Source organism: Crinia signifera, chromosome 3 (genome assembly GCF_055691185.1).
Source record: "Crinia signifera chromosome 3, ASM5569118v1, whole genome shotgun sequence".
Lineage (NCBI taxonomy): Eukaryota > Metazoa > Chordata > Amphibia > Anura > Myobatrachidae > Crinia > Crinia signifera.
The window spans coordinates 308,917,025-308,936,773 of NC_139219.1; the positions used below are offsets into that span (position 1 = coordinate 308,917,025).

At 45.8% G+C, this 19,749-nt stretch overlaps 1 protein-coding gene across 9 annotated transcripts in view; it reads right to left on the reverse strand.

Moving 5' to 3' along the window:
* PUM2 (pumilio RNA binding family member 2) overlaps positions 1 to 19,749 on the reverse strand; it is a 59,909-nt gene that overhangs the window by 21,995 nt on the left and 18,165 nt on the right. For 4 of the 9 annotated variants that reach the window (XM_083178601.1, XM_083178597.1, XM_083178594.1 and 1 more), the window contains exons 3-13: positions 15,662 to 15,730; positions 14,276 to 14,381; positions 13,147 to 13,334; positions 12,124 to 12,296; positions 11,604 to 11,874; positions 10,651 to 10,753; positions 10,072 to 10,212; positions 8,478 to 8,626; positions 7,278 to 7,407; positions 7,050 to 7,193; positions 6,299 to 6,607 (exon numbers count right to left, since the gene is read on the reverse strand). In XM_083178601.1, the coding sequence (XP_083034727.1) occupies positions 6,299 to 6,607; positions 7,050 to 7,193; positions 7,278 to 7,407; positions 8,478 to 8,626; positions 10,072 to 10,212; positions 10,651 to 10,753; positions 11,604 to 11,874; positions 12,124 to 12,296; positions 13,147 to 13,334; positions 14,276 to 14,381; positions 15,662 to 15,730 (1,783 nt within the window). Of the gene's footprint in view, positions 1 to 6,298; positions 6,608 to 7,049; positions 7,194 to 7,277; positions 7,409 to 8,477; positions 8,627 to 10,071; positions 10,213 to 10,650; positions 10,754 to 11,603; positions 11,875 to 12,123; positions 12,297 to 13,146; positions 13,335 to 14,275; positions 14,382 to 15,661; positions 15,731 to 19,749 lie in introns of all 9 variants that reach the window. The other 5 variants (XM_083178602.1, XM_083178603.1, XM_083178596.1 and 2 more) reach the window with 2 other exon arrangements.

Genomic DNA, 19,749 nt, shown 5'->3' on the forward strand with positions numbered 1-19,749 from the left:
CGACTAAGGAAAGCGATGCAGCAGCAACAAATAGATTGATCATATTACGGGGGAAGCGCCATCATTGGGATGACGTTACTCGGAAAGCTAGGGTGGGGCTTACAGGAAAATCACTGTTACGAGTGTTTGATTCTGCCTCTGTGGGGTTTGCGCAACTTGGGGGTTCAGTCGGATAATAAGGGCATACTGGAATCGGTCAGGGTGACATCACAGCCTTCGCTGATTCAGTACTAGGAAGCACTTCTGACCAGGCACCGCGTGGGTTCGGGTAACAAAGAGACTTAAGAATCTATCGGACTTCAAAAGCGGGTATGTGTCATTGGATAGACCCAATTCAGGTCAACATGCATTGGGGGATGACCACTGAAGGTCAACACCTGACATAGGTTTATATGGGTAAGGTTTGACAATGGAAAGGTCAAAAGGTCAATGAGTTTTTACACGCCGTAGTGGATGGAAGGGCATGAAATACCGCCCGTCAACACACCGGCTCGAAAATAGAAAAAAAAAGGAAAAAACTCATATCGACCTTTTCACGGACGATCTGCACATTGGCAACTTAACGCTTATGACAACCTTACGACCTATTTCAGGTGTCGGCCAGTTGACCTTTAGTAGTTGACCATTAATAGGGTCAACCTAATGACCATATACACTTCAAACTACATCTCCCAGAACACACTGCTGCTCTTACGAGCTCCTCGCAGCACGCTGTGAACTGTCAATGTCAGGAGTGCTTCCGAACATAGGGGTTGTAGTATCAAGCAGTGGCAAGAGTGGAGAAGTTGCCCATGCTGACCAATCCATGTCTACCTATGACTTTATAAACCAGGGATGGGGAACCATTGGCCCTCCAGCTGTTAAACTACACATCCCAGCATGCTCTGTTACAGAACTGTAACAAGGCATGCTGGGACGTGTATTTCCACAACAGCTGTAGGGCCGAAGGTTCCCCCATCCCTGTTATAAACTGTACTTGGTGCTATGGAAACTCCACTGTTTCATACATCAACCCCTAGTCTGTGTCTGTAACGAATCAGGGAAGAACGTAGTCAATGGGGACAGGCAAACACATGTTACAGGCTGTGACCTAGCTGGGCAAAGTTGGCACAAATAATTGCAGGTTACTGTTCAATCTATAACATTTTCATTTAACTGTATATTAGAAAAAAAAACAACAACTTGGGAACGATTGCAGCAGAAATATCCTCAGATTGCACAAAGACTTTGATACATTGTTTTTGGAGACAGACACTAGTTGGTTGTATACCTTATCGAGGACAGAGCCCTAAAGAATGTCAAGCTGAAACACCGCCTTCCCCAGCCCCCCTCGCTGTTGGACACATAAGTCTATGAGAAACTGGGGGCTACTGAGAGGAGTTAACAGGGAAATACACTTTTTTCCTCCTACAAACCTAGTGATCAGACATAACTAGTGGATAATCATCATTTAACAAACCATACTGCAAGGTCCTCATGCAGCACCTTCCTTCCAAAACCATAGGAGGACGTCGCTATCGCCAGGATCATGTAGCAGCAACAAAGGACTTGGCTCAAACAAACATGAAAGACAGCTGACGCAATGTATGGGCCAACAGACTGCATTGCAATGGTTACACCACTATGTAACCTACAGATACTCCTCCAATTTAAAGGAATACATAACTTTCTCATTCATACTTTGGTCATCAGGAACTGCACCGACATGCTGGCACGCCATAGAACAACCCTTTGGGGTAGGTACAAGTTGGATAAAGCTTTGGCCGCACCAATGCCGAAATGCCCGCCACTGATGTGCTGGTAGATAGCTTTGCTTTTAACCCTCTTTCTATGATCTCAAGTCTACTTTTTCGGGGTAGTTCTTATGTAGTTTTAAGCCTGGTATGTTTTGGGTTATCATCTAGCTGTAGGATGAACCGCCGTCATTTCCCATTTTTTTTTAAGCCCAAACTTTAATAGGACAATGCTTTAATAGTAAAACATGGGTTATGTTGATTTTGAAGACACCCCCACAGCAGACACTTCCCCAATAGGCCGTCCATTGAAGTGCCAACATGCTAATGAGTCTGAAAGAGGATGTGGGCCGGAGTTCCTGAAAGTGGGAGGAGACATATAGAAAGTAGTATACATTAAATACACACCATATTCCACAGTGAGTGGAGGTGGCAGATAAGGTCCCCAAGAAAGAACGTGCCAATAAGTTAAGGAGGTATGGGAAGGCGAAGGAGCTCCTAGATAATTTAAGGCGTGCGTTTGCCTACAGTCTGAGCACCTTTATTCTGCTACAGATTTCCCCGTAGAGAAACAGAAAATGTAGCATTAAGTTCATAAAAATGTTCACAGCAGCATAGCGTATATCAGGAAAGGACTGGCGTCATGATGTGAGGAGGGGAATGGGGCAGCAGGAAGCCACAGACAGTTATATAGGCTAAGGATCAGGTTCCCCCAGCAGCACAGAACATATCAGGAGATGATGCGTTAGAACAGGGCTGCATGTGTCAGGGGCAGTGACATGAGGTGAGAAGCAGAATGGAGACAGCAGGCACGCACAGTTATACAGTGGGAGAAGCCGGGTCACCAGCAGCACAGAGTATATCAGGAGATGATCGATGTGTTAGCGAGGGCAAGGCTGCACGTGACAGGGACAGTGTCATGATGTGAGGAGAATGGAGGCAGCAGGAAGGCACAGACGGACAGTTATATAGTGCCCAGCAGCACAGAGTATATCAGGAGATCAGTGATGTGTTAGGGAGCATAATGGAAGCTTGTCGGAGGTACTAGTAATTGCATATTGGATATGGTTTAGCTTGGTTACGGTTAAGAAACTAGTGATTTCTATAATGTAGTGATATTAAAATATACCTGTCCTTTCCACACGATGGTAACAGACATTCTTGTTGGCCTAATAAGCAGTGTATCAAATATCTGAGCTAGGGACATCCCTGAGACGTGAGCCCAACGTGATGGGTCTAGTGGGAATACATCTGATTGCTGACACACAGGTGTGGTGGATTTATACAGCACGGTTAGTGGACCGGATTATGAACTCAATCCCAAATGTCAGATTTCCAGGTATGACCGTTGTCAATTGATTATTTAGCTGTGACTCATTCCACAGGGAAAAAGAACAATAAAAAAAAATAAAGTCCTTCAGAGAGCAGACGCTGCAAACAAGCGTTGATATAATCCTCTGCTGACAGGGCAGCAACTACACTATTCCCAGGTGATATAGAAGATGGAGAGAGCACAACCCCCACTCCACTGATGGTCACCTTGTTTTGCGCAAATCAGCACTGTACCGGCCTTGCGCTGTCAAGTAGCAAGGTGATATGATGCCAGTATCACAATTAGATGTCACCGAAAATAAACATTTTGTCATTGTGTGTAAAACAAACTCTGGAACCATCTCCCAGATGAGCAGACAGGGGACTAAGCCGTCATGTTGGTATTCCTATAATGAACAGCCCGTATCTTCCTACTACTAATACCCACTGTAACATGTGGAGAAAGAATTTAGTCAACACCCCATGATGTATAACCCAAGAAGTGCCAATTACACTTTTCAAGTATGCGATCAGTCCAGTGGGCATTGGTACCACTGGCAGAGAATAAGACATGCAGGGAAGAGGAACGTGCCTTCCAATGACCCATCGGTTCGGTCAAATGAACAAATTCTAAAACGCACAGGACTCTGAGATGAGGCTTCATTAGAGTTAGAGGCCTCTAGAACAGATCCACTGACTGTTGTCTGAAGAAACAAGTTGTTTTAATGGCCACACCGTTATAGAGATCAGCCTGGTGGCAACATTAGCAAGTACTTTGCCCAGCCGTTGATGAACAAAAGAAGATGGTTACGAGATCCAAGACAATGATCAGAAGATGACCATGTACGGTGAGCTCAATGAATAGAAAGTCTCCATTCTAGGAGAACAACCTCCATATTACCCCTCTGTCATATCAGAAATGGAAAAGGATCTTTCCATCATCCATTCAAACCACCACCGCAGGAAGGCATTCATCTTTATGACCGACACCTAGGGCTCTCAAGGTGCTCAAAAGATCTGGTCTACAAATGTAGAAGTGAACTTTTAAAGGATAGCATGCAGGGTTCTGTATGTGGCTTCACTTCCAGACCTGGAGACCATAATGATAATTAATGATAGCGTATGTGAAGACCACAAACCTTGTCCAGCACTATCAAGTATTTTGGCACCCAACATATAAATAATGCTGATGAATTTAGCTCCATAAATTCACCAGGAGATCATTCAAATATCGGGACGATTTATGGCCCTCTGATGACATAAGAGGGCTACCAGAATAGTGAGGACCTGCAGGAAGTCCTTTATAGTCATTTGTCAGCTATGTGGGAGAGTCCAAGCTGGAAAGCAAAAAGAAGAAATGCTGGTGTTCATACAAAGATACGCAGACAAGAATCCTTAATATCAAAAGACCTCAGAAAACTCTTTGGCTCGTGGGATAAATTTGAAAACTGAAGAGACTCCATCCTGAATCAATCCAGAATAAACGATCTGATAAGGGTCTTCAGCTCGGGCTTGGAACCTGTAGGCAATGTAGACTGGGACCTTTTGGAGGTATCGTTCTCCCATCAAGAGTGGTCATAAAACGCCACACTTATTTGGCCATTTACACTGCAGAATAAAGGCCCGAGCTCTCCCCATTGCAAGATACGTCCCAAGGTGTTGGAGACAACCTGCATCTGCTCCAAATGGAAGTGTCCTTCTGCAACTCATCAAGGAGTTGTTCCTCCAAGTAAACAAATGTCAGTCACCTGAGTGCAACGTGAACAACTCATATCAACCTTATTCATGTTGACCATGTCCATGTCAACCTTAAGCTGGTATGGACCTTCTGTCAATGTTGACCATTCTTAGGTGACGATCTAGTCACTCTCGGGCCATAAGTGGTCGACCTAGTGACTTTCGACCTAGACATTGCGACCCAGGGACCGCATACCAGTGAGAATTAGAATATTACGTGTCTATAGCCTTGGAGACAAATAAAGCGAATGAAGATGAAGTACCAGCCGGTAAAAAGGCTATCAGGAGCTGATTGGCTGGTACTTGATCTCTCGGTTCTAAGGAACCAAGGGGTCTGCGCACCAGGTGTGTCCTCTGATAAGGGTTCCTTGAACCATGTCTTATGGGAGATAGATCCTGGACCCTGTAAATAGCTGCTGAACACTGGACTGCCAGAGCTACAGTGGATTCGTACCACTGGAAATCTCACCAGTGAAAATGTCTCATAAAAGGTAGTGTCTGGGTCATTCTCCCCGCAATAAAGAGCAACAGGAAGACACGACTGACCATACAGGAGTTGAAGGTGCTTTTGTAAAAGCGGTAAAGTACAAGGCAACATGGATATCCCTGATGAAAGAGGAGTCAACAGAATGAATCACAAGGATGGAGGTCCACCTTCCTCGTCACTGAACCCCAGACTAATCTGAAATGTTCCTAACGAGCCAGGCTAGCGAGTAAGGACAATAATAAGCTGTATTAGGATTGGCACACAGGCTGGTTTTGGATAGAAGGATGTGGAGGGTACTGGACACTCTGTAACGAGGCCGATATGCAGGAAACTTGGTCGGGCAGGTCCTGCTTAGTTCTGAAGTAATAAACGTAGAGGTGGCCTAATGCTGGGTACACACCAGAACCATGCAGATCGTGAGAGCATTGTACAACCCACTCATGATCTGTGGAGCTCACGACCCGGATACAATCTGAGGCCAATCCGCTCGCGACCTGTACCCGGTTGAATGGTCCAAACGACCCACGGATCGGAAATGGCCCAAAACATGATCAATTTACATGCAATCGGTCGAGATTGTATCTAAATTGGGTCGTTTCGGGCCAAATCTTTCTGGTGTGTACACTACACCTAAGTCTATAATGCAATAGCTTCGGCTACATAAACAGGGGTAATGCAGAACTGGGAAAGGAAGAACACATACATGTTATTTATAGAGCTGCTCCTCAGAATACAAGTGACAGACACAGATGACAGAACCACAACGCCACACTGCAATAGGAGGAAGACGAAGAAAGTGGTAGCACAACAAAAATTTCTATATCCTAAAAACAAGAACAGCTTTACAAAAACATTAAAAGGACATAACGCTAGGATCTGTCTGTGCCATACAGGTCAAAAAAAAAAACAAAAAAAAAAAAAACATATACAAATTGATAAAAACATTTACTAACAGGTTCTCCGGGTTGCATGCACATGTTCTATATCTATATAAGATTACATGTAACGTGGACATTGCTCCAGAACATACCCGAGGAGCCAAAGCTGCCGAACGCTGAGCCGATGGCTGCTCCCAGAGAGTTGTTGCTGTTGAAGCCGAGAGAAGAGTTTCCGGGCTGCCCACCAGGCCCGTGCGAGAACAACGAGCTGTTCTGGGAGCTGTTGGTCAGAGAGTTATTCCCATAGAATGAACTGGAATGGAGGTTGGAGTTGGGCTGCTGCTGCTGTTGCTGCTGCTGCTGTGCTTGCTGCTGCTGTTGCTGCTGGGGGGCCATAGGGCGGAAGATGCCGTTTGTGGCTGCGTTGAGGCTGTTGGCGCCGGAGGCGGACGCTGCAGCAGCTGTCAGGAGAGAATAATATGGCTTCTGGTTAATAAAGTTGTAATTTGCGAGATGGTAGAAACAGTTCTCTATGGGAACATAATGGGATCCGTTCAACTAGGCATGATATGCCCAGTTTACGGTAGCCACTACATTGCCATTGCTTTCAGTGTAGTCAATATATCAAGTGCACGATGTTAGGGTGCCCATACACTAGTAAGATTTATCTTCAGATCTGGCTGGTTGGAACAAAAACATGGTTATGGATGAGTGACAGTTTGTCAGTTTTCCAGCATTTCCAAGCACATGGTCATTTGCTCTCATCCATAACCATGTTTTTGTTCCAACCAGCCAGATCTGAAGATAAAATCTGCATGTGTATGGCCACTGTTACATTTAAATCCCATTATAAGTGTTCGGTCTGCTAGTTGGCTGACCAGTCAGTGAGAATTTAGTACATACCAGCCTGTGCAGCTGCAGGACTGATGAGGACCGGGGTGGACGCCACTAGACGCACTTGGGCCGCAAGCCCTGCTCTCCCTCCGGGGTTGACCACCAAGGCACCGTTTTGATCATAATAGGCAGTGGGTGCGAGGACTTGGTAGCCTAGAACACACAAAAAAAAGTCAGAGATGTAACCACAATGACAAATAAAAGGTCATACGTCGCCCCAAGCCTGATTGACATTACCTGACATGCTGGTGGCCAGACCCTGTCCAAATGCCAGGGCAGAATTAGCGGCAGCAATCGAGTCGTTCTGCTGCCCCTGCTGGGCCTGGCTGGGTGTGAGCGGGCGCTGGTTGGCTGCTGCCCGCATAACCTGCAATGACAAGTTCCATGGTGTGATCTCACTTCAGCAAACATGTACAAATGTGTGTATGCTATGGAGTATTCAGGTCTCCATGAGGGTTCTGTAAAAATCATACAATTTGTGGATGACATCACAGTCATTGGTCTAATCGGGGGCGGAGTCTGCTTACAGACCGGCTGGCCCTGTGATGCGGCAGCAAAAACCTTGACATAAACCCACTCAAAACAGTAGAGATGGTAGTGGGGTTTAGAGGGAAGCTGACTGTAAAGTCCCCACCCGTGATCGCTGACAGTGAGGTGTCGTTGTTGGACTCCTTTTAGTTCTTAGGATCAATGATCTCCCGGAACCTTAAATGGGGGCACAATACTGTGTACATCATTAGGAAGGAACACCAGAGTTGTTAATTGGCTGATGGAATTTGTGTCTGGTTTACATTGCTAGTATACCTGGCCAATAACACTGGTTCTGATCTTACTAGAGCCAATAAAGCTTACAGCTATTACAGAGTATACAATACATTAGATGAATGTACGTGGCAAATCGCAATTGTCCCAGCATTGCCTTAACCACGGTTTATTGTAAACTAGGTCTCAGCAAAAAACGAAGTCTCAATCTATACTCGAACTAGCGTTCTTGAGCATATAACAGAAAGGAACAATCTATATTTGCACTCGGTAAGTCACTAAACTGTAACTATCGCCAACAACAACGCTAAGGGTCCACCCAATACGAATGAGGATGTAGCATATTAGTCAGGTCTTGTGTGGCTCATTGAAGTTACTTGTCCGTAGTGAACGGACAAAAAATACAGATGACCACACAAAAATGATTACTGCACGTAGGCTACATGTACAGTAGGGGGTTGATTCAATTTGGGGCGATGTCCACGATGTGCTGTTGGCAATAGCAACTTTCATCGCTCCAAAACCAAGCCTTTTAGTTTGCAGCCACATAGGGTTAAGCATTGAAATGTGCGATTGAGCGGCTGGCGTATGTACCATATGTAGGTGTGCTGCACTGCACATTGATGCCTTAAAATAAGAGCCTTATGTTTAATTGTATTTCTGTATATCCGTTACCTGTTGTTGTCCCTGGGATGCTTGTGATGCCGCCTGCTGGTTATTGTTGTTGGCGGCGGAGGCTGCGGCAGCGGCTTGCTGCTGGAACAATCCAGCTGGGTACACTCCCCAGGGAACGCCATAATATTGTGGTGGGACAACTGCGGGTCCTGTAGAGCATAGATTAACAGCTGCGTCCGTTATCAGATACAACTAAAGTGACAACAAAGCTGCAGTTTATTCACTGGCTGTAAAGTTCTATAACTGTGTTAGACGCATCTTCCACTGATGCAGCAAAACCGGATGGTGGCGAAATTGCGGCAGCTTCCCAGTATTCTATAGATCGCTCCATATATACAACGTCACAGAATGAACCCTTACAACTTGCTCTATCTTATTCTAGGTGAAGACTAGAATAAGATACCACCCTCTATAAACACCCCTAGAAAAACAATACAGAGATCTATTTAGCGGGTACAAGGCCAAAATTCCGCTGTTTGATGACAGTTATGACACTAATGATTTATGACCAGCTGTGGCCAAACCTGTCCTCAAGATCTACCAACAGTTCATGTGTCTCAGGCAACCTGTGGATCTATAGTAGGAATAAAGGCAGCATGTTTCAAAATGTGACAGTTAGTAATGACTACAGCTGTGCCCCAGCTAGGTGATCTGGGGAATGTGACAGTTAGTAATGACTACAATTGTGCACCAGCTAGGGGATCTGGGGAATGTGACAGTTAGTAATGACTACAGCTGTGCACCAGATAGGTGATCTGGGGAATGTGACAGTTAGTAATGACTACAGCTGTGTACCAGCTATATGGTCTGGGGGATGTGACAGTTAGTAATGACTACAGCTGTGCACCAGCTAGGTGATCTGGGGAATGTGAGAGTTAGTAATGACTACAGCTGTGCACCAGCTAGGTGGTCTGGGGAATGTGACAGTTAGTAATGACTACAGCTGTGCAGCAGCGAGGTGATCTGGGGAATGTGACAGTTAGTAATGACTACAGCTGTGCACCAGCTAGGTGATCTGGGGAATGTGACAGTTAGTAATGACTACAGCTGTGCACCAGCTAGGTGATCTGGGGAACGTGGACTGTTGATAGATCTCGAGGACCGCTTTTGGCCACCCCTGATCTGTGACATTTCTCCCACAAGTAAATCACAACCTACTGTTGCCTAAGGATTCAAATAAAGACTCCCGGTTAAAACGTTTTGATTATTTGTTTTCAGTAATATATTTAGAGAGGCGCATTGCATAATAACAGATCACGTTCAAGCTAAGGCTTGCTAGAATTGCAAAATGTTAAACATACAGAAATACATACACATCATCAGTACCAGTGACATAAGAATTAGCTGCAAGTTCTCAAATCCCCCCCCCCCCCCCAGGTGTTTGCAGACTTCTATGCCTCTTACTAAAACCAGAGGATATTCTGTTCTAGGACTTTTCCCCATTTCTCTGCCAGCTTACTAAGCCGAGCATCGCACATCGCCAGTACCTATAGCAACCCAACCAATGACCACTTATCAGCGCATGCAATGTCTGTGAGGCTAGTACACTATAATACAGTAGAATCAAAATGGAGTGATATTGCCAATGACCTACCTAAGGCGTACGTACCTCCTAAGGATGCCGCTGCAGCGAGGCCGGCCGCGGTGTACGGATCTGTGCCAGGGTGAGCAGTGCTGATGATATAAGGGTTTGGCATGAAGGCAGCTGGAGCCAGACCTGCTGAAAACATACCCGCTGGAAGAGAAGGAAACACATTCATAGGCTGTGATATTAACCCAGCAGCGTGCTCATTGGCAGAACATAAAGAGGCGTGTCCATTGGTGTTCCCCAATACATAGCAGGGTTACATACATGCACATGTACAGGGTTTGTTAAAACATTTTCCGCAAGAGAGGGAATCCAATTGCCCACGAAGGATTCCATGGTGCAAGTAAGTGTGGCTGGAGGCCGCTCATACAGAATGCGGTTGGGCTGCGAGCAAGAATGTGCAAGTCCGCCACTAAAGGGAGCAGGTATACGTGATGTTGGTGCGCTGCTGCAATAGAAAAATCGCACCCTTCGCAGGAAATAGGATTACCCCCTAAGTGATTGAATATACGCTATAAACAGCAGGGAGAATGATCATGGTAACTTGGTACCCTCCAGTGTGTATATACCATGGATAGTACTCACCTATGTGGGACTGCTGTGCTGCTGCCAAAGCATACTGTTGTTGTTGCTGCTGCTGGGCTGCATTTAATTGCTGCATTGTTAAAGCGTTGGGTCTCTGAAAGAGCTATGGAGGGAGAACAGAGAACACACTTTAGATTTCCAACACAAACTCTTCATAAGACTCTCCACTGGCCTCCAAACTTTCAAGCGTTCCCTGAGAACGCGCCTCTTCAGGCAAGCCTATCATATTTACGTTCTACACGCATAACCCTCTGAGGCACTTATGGATTATAAAGCTTCCCTTCTGGACTTGTAACTTGGTGGGACTGCTATGCTATTACTGGTGCCTGTCCTTGTGTTTCCCTCCTATGTCCCTATACATTGTAAGCTTGCAGCAGGGCCCTCCTACCTCCAAGTATGTCTGTTGTTACCCAGTTTAGATTTATCTCTGTTCACAATTGTAAAGTGCAACAGAATCTGCTGCGCTGTAAATAAATAAAAAATAATTGTAGTTGGGTTCTAAAACCGATTTGGTCTCCCTATAGCATATGAAGTACTTACAAATTCAGTAGTAAAAGGGTTTATTTGGTGGTCTAAAAAATAAAGCCGGCCCCTAGGGAATGTATAGGCTGTACACTGCCCCTACTGACAAATAAAGGTGTGGAAGCCAAGACTGAACTGTACATTAGATATTTATAATTTCTAGTAGAAAAAAAAAAAAAAAAAAAAAACTTTATTTTTGCAACCCCTAACTTTTTGTAACTTTTGCATCCCCAATTTTTTTTTTTTGCAATCCAGTCTGTATTAAATGAATTGTAATTGTTTTTTTTATTCAAAAATGGTCTACATTGAATGCTGCACGATGCCAATGTTCTTATTTTAAAATGCTCACCGATTAATCTGCTACTAGCGCTAGGGCTGTTGAGCCTGACTATACGCTCGAACTGAAAGGGTTAAAGTGAAGCCAAGCTAACCTGCTGCTGGGTGCTGTAGTCAAACAGCCCAACGTTCGCTCCAGCGGAGTCCATTTGTAGCTGATTCCCGGGATAGTCAAACTGCAGTGAATCCAGGCCGACTTGTTCCATGCCGTCCAGGTTCTGGCTCTCCGGGCTGCCAAACTCGTCGGTTAGGGGCTTGTTGACCATGGGGTTTGAAAGCTGTCCCAGTCCCTCATTAACATTCTGGTTCGGGCCAATTCTTTCCGCTATCTCTGTGGGAGAGGCTTGGCGGCTTCCTGGGGTACGGCTGTGTGGGGTAGCCAAGAAAATGGGGTCAGCAATCATTACAATAACTTTGTTACTGTCCATTTTAGATGCTTTTCTGTGATGGAAATAGCATGAACAATTCATAAAAACAATATACATCCTTTATAGGATATAACATAGAATGGATCTTTCTCAAGTTTAAAACGACTATTTCTGGCTACCTCCAACTGTTGGGGAAAGATCTCCTGTGCATGTAAACATTGACGCATATTAAAGTTTTTCCCCTTACTTAAAATCTTTGCAGTCGGCGTCTATTCCGTTAGGAAGCCCCCTGCCGTTCAGCTTGGAGACCTCGTCGCTGTCAGCGGATATTAAGTCCCATTTCTTCTCCTCCTCGAATGGAGCAGCTTTGCCTTTCTGCTCCCCTTTCTCTGGTCCATCTAGTTCGCAATCTCTAGCACCCTATATATATATAGGAAATACATGGCCTTTATACAAGCAGCAGCTGGTTAGTGCAAACTGTCTACGCATACACAAGTCATTTTAGTTATGGTTCCTACACGCGTAGCGATTTCAGGGCATTTTCTAAGCAATCTAATTAGATTGTTCCGCGTGTAGGGGATATAGTGTGATCGATCACTCAGCACACATCGCTGAACATTGCGGAGAGATCTAGGATCACTCAGAATGCTCAGCAAATCTCCCCACGTGTAGGCCCCTTAAGTAAAAGAGGAAGTCTTGTTCCGGGAAGGGTGAATGGAAATTGATATATCAAGTCCTTAATTGGCTGCTACTAGTAAAAGCAAGTCGCATTCTATAAAATAGTGACAGGCATTCCCCCGGGAACGCAGACGGCTCAATGCGATTTAAACCGATTTGTTCTTAAGGAGGCCATACACAGACAGATTTAGCTTCAGATCTGGCTGGTTGGAACAAAAACATGGTTATGGATGAGAGCAAATGACAGTTGACCATTTGCTTGGAAATGCTGGAAAACTGACAAACTGTCACTCATCCAATACCATGTTTTTGTTCCAACCAGACAGATCTGAAGATAAATCTTACTAGTGTATGGGCACCTTTACTTCACGAACTAATCCCTGTCAACCTTTTTCATGTGTCAACCAATAGTGGTCAACAAAAAGATCCACACACCGTTTTATATCACATTTTATACACTCCCTAATGCACTTTTCCTCTGTGGGCCCCAAACATCCTCATCAGGTGCCAAAGAGGTTTTATAAACCCCACAGAAGCTGAACCCGGGCACGGTGCACCTTTATTATAATTATTAGATTTGTCGACCACTCACGTAGGCTCCTTTCCGGAATCGTGGGTCAAGTTTATCAGCGGGAGACGAGCTCAAGACATATTCCACCATGCTCACTCCAAGTCCGCCACTCTCGGAGCGAGGGGACAGAACGGAATTGGCATCGTGGTTTCCCTGAAAGCTGTGTCCGGGTCTCCTCTGTACCATGATCGGCTGGGACATGGAATGGTCTGCGGAACAAGAGGTGGCAAATTAAAAAAAACAATATTCTAGAGCACTTACAGCGGATTGAGACAACACAGATTCACATGAGATTTTCCTTTATGTACACACGAAGCACAAACATCACAATAGCACACAAGTCTGATTTCTATTATGTAACATACATAAAGAACATTGTTTAGGCCCAAACTGCAGTGTGAAACTCCTGTCACTAGGTGGCAGCAATGGACATAAGCGGAATGGACAGGACACAAGGCATTATTCGGACCATAGGAAGAAGCATGGACAGGGAAGAAAGGGGAACTCCAGCAAGGAACAGATCAATGATCGATGTAAGCAACCAGACAACATGTCGCAGACAACAGCTGTAGCAGTCTGCAAGGAAATGTTATTCCTCCTCTAAAAATCCAATCCAAACAAGACAAAGCTAAAGCCGGTAAGCACCTTGGACAGAAGCTCGTCTATTGGGTTACAGCCGGGATGGGGAACCTCCGGCCCTCCAGCTGTCGTTAAACTACACATCCCAGCAGACCTTGCTACAGTTTCGCTATTTGGCAATCCTAGAACTGTTGCAGGGTATGTTGAGATGTGTAGTTCAACAACAGCTGGAGGGTCAAAGGTTCAAAAATCCCATACATTAGTCATTTGTATGTGGATCCTGATAATTATCAGATACAGAATCCCCAAATAAGCCATGTATTACTAAAACATGATAAAGCTGCAATTTATTAACCCGCGACAGCCTTGCTAGAAAAGCTGCATATAAGGAGCTGACTGCCAGACATTTGGGTATATGTACTGATATTGTGGCCTGGCCAGTCCACTACAGGTATAGGAACAAAGCCGTGGTACCCAAACTTCTGCAGGATGTCACATGGTTTATTGCCACAGTGCAGACAGATTTATAGCGTTTTACCCAAAAAAAAAACCATGAACAACTATCACTTACGTGATGCTCCCCACGTGTTCTCCCGCCATTCATCCGGAAGGAACATCCCCTTCTGTCCATCCTTAGCCAGGTCATCGGCCTCCCAAAACTTTTTGGCCGGTAAAAGCTTTTAAAGAAAGGAGACATAGGAGTAAATTCTTATTCAGTCTATAATGACAGACAGATTCGGATTGGTTGCTATGGGCAACAGCAACTTGATATTTAGAAGCCTTAGTAAATGTATTCCATAATGGGGATAATTCAGGCTGGATCGCCAAAGAGAGCGAACGCCACGGTGCATTCGCAGGTCCATTCGCATTTCCCTTGAACATTGAAGAGTACATGCTGTTTGAGCAAATAGGAGTTATGAGGCCAATGCATTTAGGGGCATTTTCTAGTGGGATTGCTCAGAAAATGGCCCCACACCGCTCCGTGTGCAGGGGCCATAGCGGTAGCGCAGCCCCGCGTGTTGCTATCGCCCCGGCGATTAATATCTAGCATGCTGGATAAATCTAGTTAATCGCCGGGGTCAGGGCCAGTGTTCTAACAGGAGAACACCGGCCCTGCTAGATCGCTCAGCACACAGCGCTGACACTTTGCTGTGTGCTGAGCAATCTGGCATCGCTCGGCAGTGTCGCTATGTGTGTAGGCCCCGTTAGTCTGAGGCTTTCAATAATCAGACTGAGATAGCTAGAAGTGGTCAGCAATGACCTCAGAGACCCATCCAAAGAATGCCTACACTTAAAAACACCCAGAAAACAGCTCCCAAATAGCTGCTTCCAGTCAACCTGCGACTGCACTGCAATTCTTAAGTGTTTGCATTTTCACTCACAATTTGAGTCCGCGAATGTGCAGTTTGAATGCTGCGCACACGCAGTCGGCTGATAATGGGTCTACTTGCGTTTTATCTAATTAGCGGTCCATGCCGATTTAGCCCCAATGTTGAAGGACATCATGAATCTAAAACTCTGTCACTAAGAGGATGAATGTATGTCCGGCACCGAACCTAGCGCGTCATTAACTTAAAATAAAGGACATTTCATGGAAAGGCTTCCTGCACTTGCAAGCTGAATAGCCATGAAAATCCTATTGTAGTGCTGGCAGCGCTTCTTCATTACTCCCGTTTCACCTCCGCAGGACCCACGTCAGTACGATCCTGCGGGGCTGCGGTCCTGCTGCATGCCTTCCTCCCCTGGACTAAGCACTGTCATTTAGGTTGATAATTCACATGGCCATAAGGTAAGTGTCTAATAACCCGAAGATGGGAAAAAAACAAAACACTAGTGCCGGGAACAGATACTGCAGGAATTTATGGAAAAAATATAGAGCAGGGAACGGGGTACAATACTTAGCCTTAGTTCCACAGCACAACAAGCCAGGCTTAGATACACGGAGCGCTGAACTTACCTCTCCCATTCCTCGAGATTCCAAAGCCAGCGCCTGGAAGTCATGATTCATGTCATCTGCAGACCTCACCTAGAAGTGAGAAACACTGCTGTAATTCTATCCGTCCTGACTGCACACAGCGGGAACACGCACAGAACATAACACAACACAAGTATATATCCTCAGAGGACCCCGAACAACCAAAGGGTGGCACGCTGGTCTGACAGATCCAGTAACGTAGCGTACAGTACAGAGAGAGACTGTCTGAAGGTGGGCACATGGGATTACAGCGCTGGAGATCATTTGCGGGGGTTTATCATTTGCTGTGCTGATTAATCATGCTAAGCGTGCCATAGGAGGTTATGTAGGACATTAAAGGGATTGTAGGGGATTTTGGAAGGTTTGAGGATAAAAGGCATCTTTCGATGTAAAAAGAGGGAGAGATTTATCAAGCCGTCTAAAGAGTGAAGAAGCAGACAAGCAGTTGTCCATAGCAACCAAATCAGCTTCTATGGGATGTACTTAGTAAATGCTAGCTAGAAGTCTTTCCTTGTCTCCACTCTTTAGAAGCCTTGATACATTTCTCCTTTCCTCCCCCCCCTCCCAGTGTTCTCTTAAATGTATTAAGCCATCTTTAGCCCAAGTACAAGTAATGTTCACTCTGGAACCCTGCATCTTTCCAAACCCGTGCAGTTACTCTTCCCTGCCTGGGGTGTCGCTCTCTGCTGGTGGTTCTAGCACAGGTCTGGTCTGCATCTTATTGCTGAAATACGGACCACACTGTGCTAGAAGCACCAGAACACCCCAAACAAGCAAGAGGAACTGCACAAGTTTTTGAAAAGTTGCAGGGTGCTAGACTGAACACTAGACAAGATATAGTAAAACGGGGATAAGCATCGTATGCCAAACGCAGCTACAGTCAGCATTCATAGAAACTGTAAATAACAAGGGAATGAATCTCGGGCACACAACACATCAGTGTGGACAATGACATAGCCACAAGCACACTATCTAGATCTAGAAGTGGGTGTCTAGTAGTACGTTTATTTATAAGGCGCCGCAAAGTGTCTGCAGCGCCGTACATAGCAAACAAAAAAATTACGAGGTAACGTACAGGGTGTGTTGAAAAATACAGTATAAATAGGGGTATAGCTGGTAGAACTAAAATCAGCATCAGTTCAGAAGTAGGTGTCAAAATTGTCGAGGAGACTGAAGATGAAGTAGAGGAAGGGAAGAACAGGACAGGAGCACAGGTGAGGTAAAGAGGTAGGGTGAGTACGTGAGGAAGGAGGGCCCTACTCATAAGAGTTAACATACTAAAAATAGGTGGGTGGATGAACGAAAAACAATAGGATAAGTAGGAACGGAGGGGAACGGAGGCAGGATAGGAGGATCAAAAGAGGTTAGGAGGAGGGATAGGCTAGTCGAAAAAAGTGGGTTTTAAGGGAGCGCTTGAAGGAGGTAAGGGAATCAGAAAGCCTGATGGGTGGCAGGAGGTTGTTCCAGTGCAGGGGGGCAGCGCGAGAGAAGTCTTGGACACAAGAGTGGGAGGAGGTGATTAGGTGAGAGGTCAGTTGGCGGTCAGTGATGGAGCGAAGAGGACGGGAGGGAGTGTGGATAGAGATCAGTGAAGAGAGGTAAGGCGCGGTGGAGGAGGAGAGAGCCTTGTAGGTGGTGGTGAGGAGTTTAAAGAGAACTCGGAAAGGAATGGGGAGCCAGTGAAGAGATAGACAGAGGGGGGAGGCGGAGGTAGAGCGGCGGGAGAGGAAGATGAGCCTAGCAGCAGCGTTAAGAATGGATTGGAGAGGTGCGAGGCGGGTGAGAGGTAGCCCAGAGAGAAAGATGTTGCAGTAGTCAAGGCGGGAGATGACAAGAGAGTGAATGAGAATTTTGGTCGCGTCAGTGGAGAGGAATGGTCTGATGCGTGAGATGTTGCGTAGGTGAAAGCGGCAAGACTGTGAGAGAGCACGAATATGGGGGGTAAAAGAGAGGGAGGAGTCAATGATGACACCGAGGCAGCGCGTTTGGTCGGTGGAGGTGATCTCGGTTTCACCAATACTGATGGAGATAGTGGGAGAAGAGGGGATGTTCGGGGGATGGAAGATTAGAAGTTCAGTTTTAGCCATGTTTAGCTTCAGGAAGCGTTGGGTCATCCAGGCTGAGATGGCCGTGAGGCATTCGGAGACCTTGGACAGGAGTGATGGGGATAGGTCGGGGGAAGAGAGATAGATTAGGGTATCATCAGCATAAAGGTGGTAATGAAAACCATAGGAGCTGATGAGGGTGCCCAGAGAGGTGGTGTAGAGAGAGAAGAGGAGAGGGCCAAGGACAGACCCTTGGGGAACACCGACTGGCTGCGGGGTAGTAGGAGAGGAGGAGCTCGGAGTGGAGACGGAGAAGGAGCGATCGGAGAGGTATGAGGTGAACCAGGAGAATACCGTGCCAGTGATGCCAAAGGAGCGGAGGGTGTTGAGCAGGAGAGGGTGGTCTAGGTGATGTTACTGGTGAACCTACAGCCTGCATGGTTATTAGCACGATAAAACACAGTCGTCTCTACTGGCAGGTAACAAGTACCCCTTATACATAGGAGTAATCATTATTCCTACCTTACTTAGGAGGAACAAGTACCAGAAAATGTGCATCACCCAGCTGTAAAATTAGGAGTGAATGCTGCAAAGACTATGGGGCAAATTCATTTATCCGTAGTATTTACCAGGCAGATAAACGCCACGTTTAATGTCCAGGGCTATTCAATTACCAGCCGATTACCCCAAGCAGCTAGTACTGAGTTAACCAATAGATTTAAATGTCCAGAGGCAGCTGTAAGCTCCTGAGGCCAATAAAAAAAATCTGTGTGCACCCTCTGGGGATTACCACATGGGGCATTGGTGCTAAATGAACAATTTAGGTCTGAGCTTTTTTCCCGCTGTCAAAATCCCCGTCCCCCCCCTCTGTTGGGATTTTGACCACCAACATTCCATACCGAATCCCCATACACACATCAGGTAAACCTACATTCGTAAATCGCTCAGTGTAGTGCGACAACTCCACTGCACAGTATACAAATGTCACATCTCCAAACATTGGGGCAGATGTATGAAGCCTTAAAAAGGTGATAAAAGTCCAGCCAATCCGCTCCTGTCATGTTATAGGATGTTTGAAACAATGGTCGCTAGTAGCCGATTGGCTGGACGTTTATCACGGAGCCGGTGCAGTTTGCCGGGGCAGACGCCTGTGTAAAAGGTAACAAATGCCGGGTCACACCCGGGTTGAAGCTGGGTCTAACCGGCATTTTGGTGTAAAAGGGTAGAATATAAATGGGGTATGAAGCTGGGTCCAACCCTGGTATTTGAACACAGGAGTTTTCAGGGTCAGACCCAGCTTCATACTGTATTTACACAGCACTTCGACCCTGGTCGGACCCGGGACCAAGGATTTTGGTGCAAAAGGGATATTCATAAACCTCTATATCACTTCTCATAATTACACAAATTTAAACAGATCTACAGGTTTTAAATAGACAGGCAAAAGGTCACATGCAGAAGGTCAACAGGGTCAACAGTAAAAACACTGTCTCAAGCCCATTACACACTAGGTCAGGCATGTCCAAACTGTGGCCCTCCAGCTGTTGTGAAACTACACATCCCAGCATGCCTTGACATAGTTTTAGCATTCCCTAATAGCAAAACTGTGGCAAGGCATGATGGGACTTGTAGTTTCACAACGGATGGAGGGCCATAGTTTGGAGGTGATATGAGTGATATCGCTCAATTTGGCCTTTCTGAGAGATCGCGTTTATTCCATCGCCAAGTGTGTACGCCTCTAACGGTGCGCCCAGCGCGCTACCACGTGACATTAATAGTGTTCACTCTAGGATTTTTTTAGGGCAGGGTGCTGACCACCAGGCAGTTCACTGACCACCGGGCAGGGCACTTTTTACAATTATGAGTGCACATTTTCTATTAAAAATTAACATTAGAAACAAGAAGTTGCACACCACACTAATACCCCCATTCACACCACAAAACAAATGACCGGGTTAAAGCTTTTCAACCCGGTAATTTGCTGGGAAACCTGGGTTTTTTGGTGGTGTGAAAGGGTCAACACGG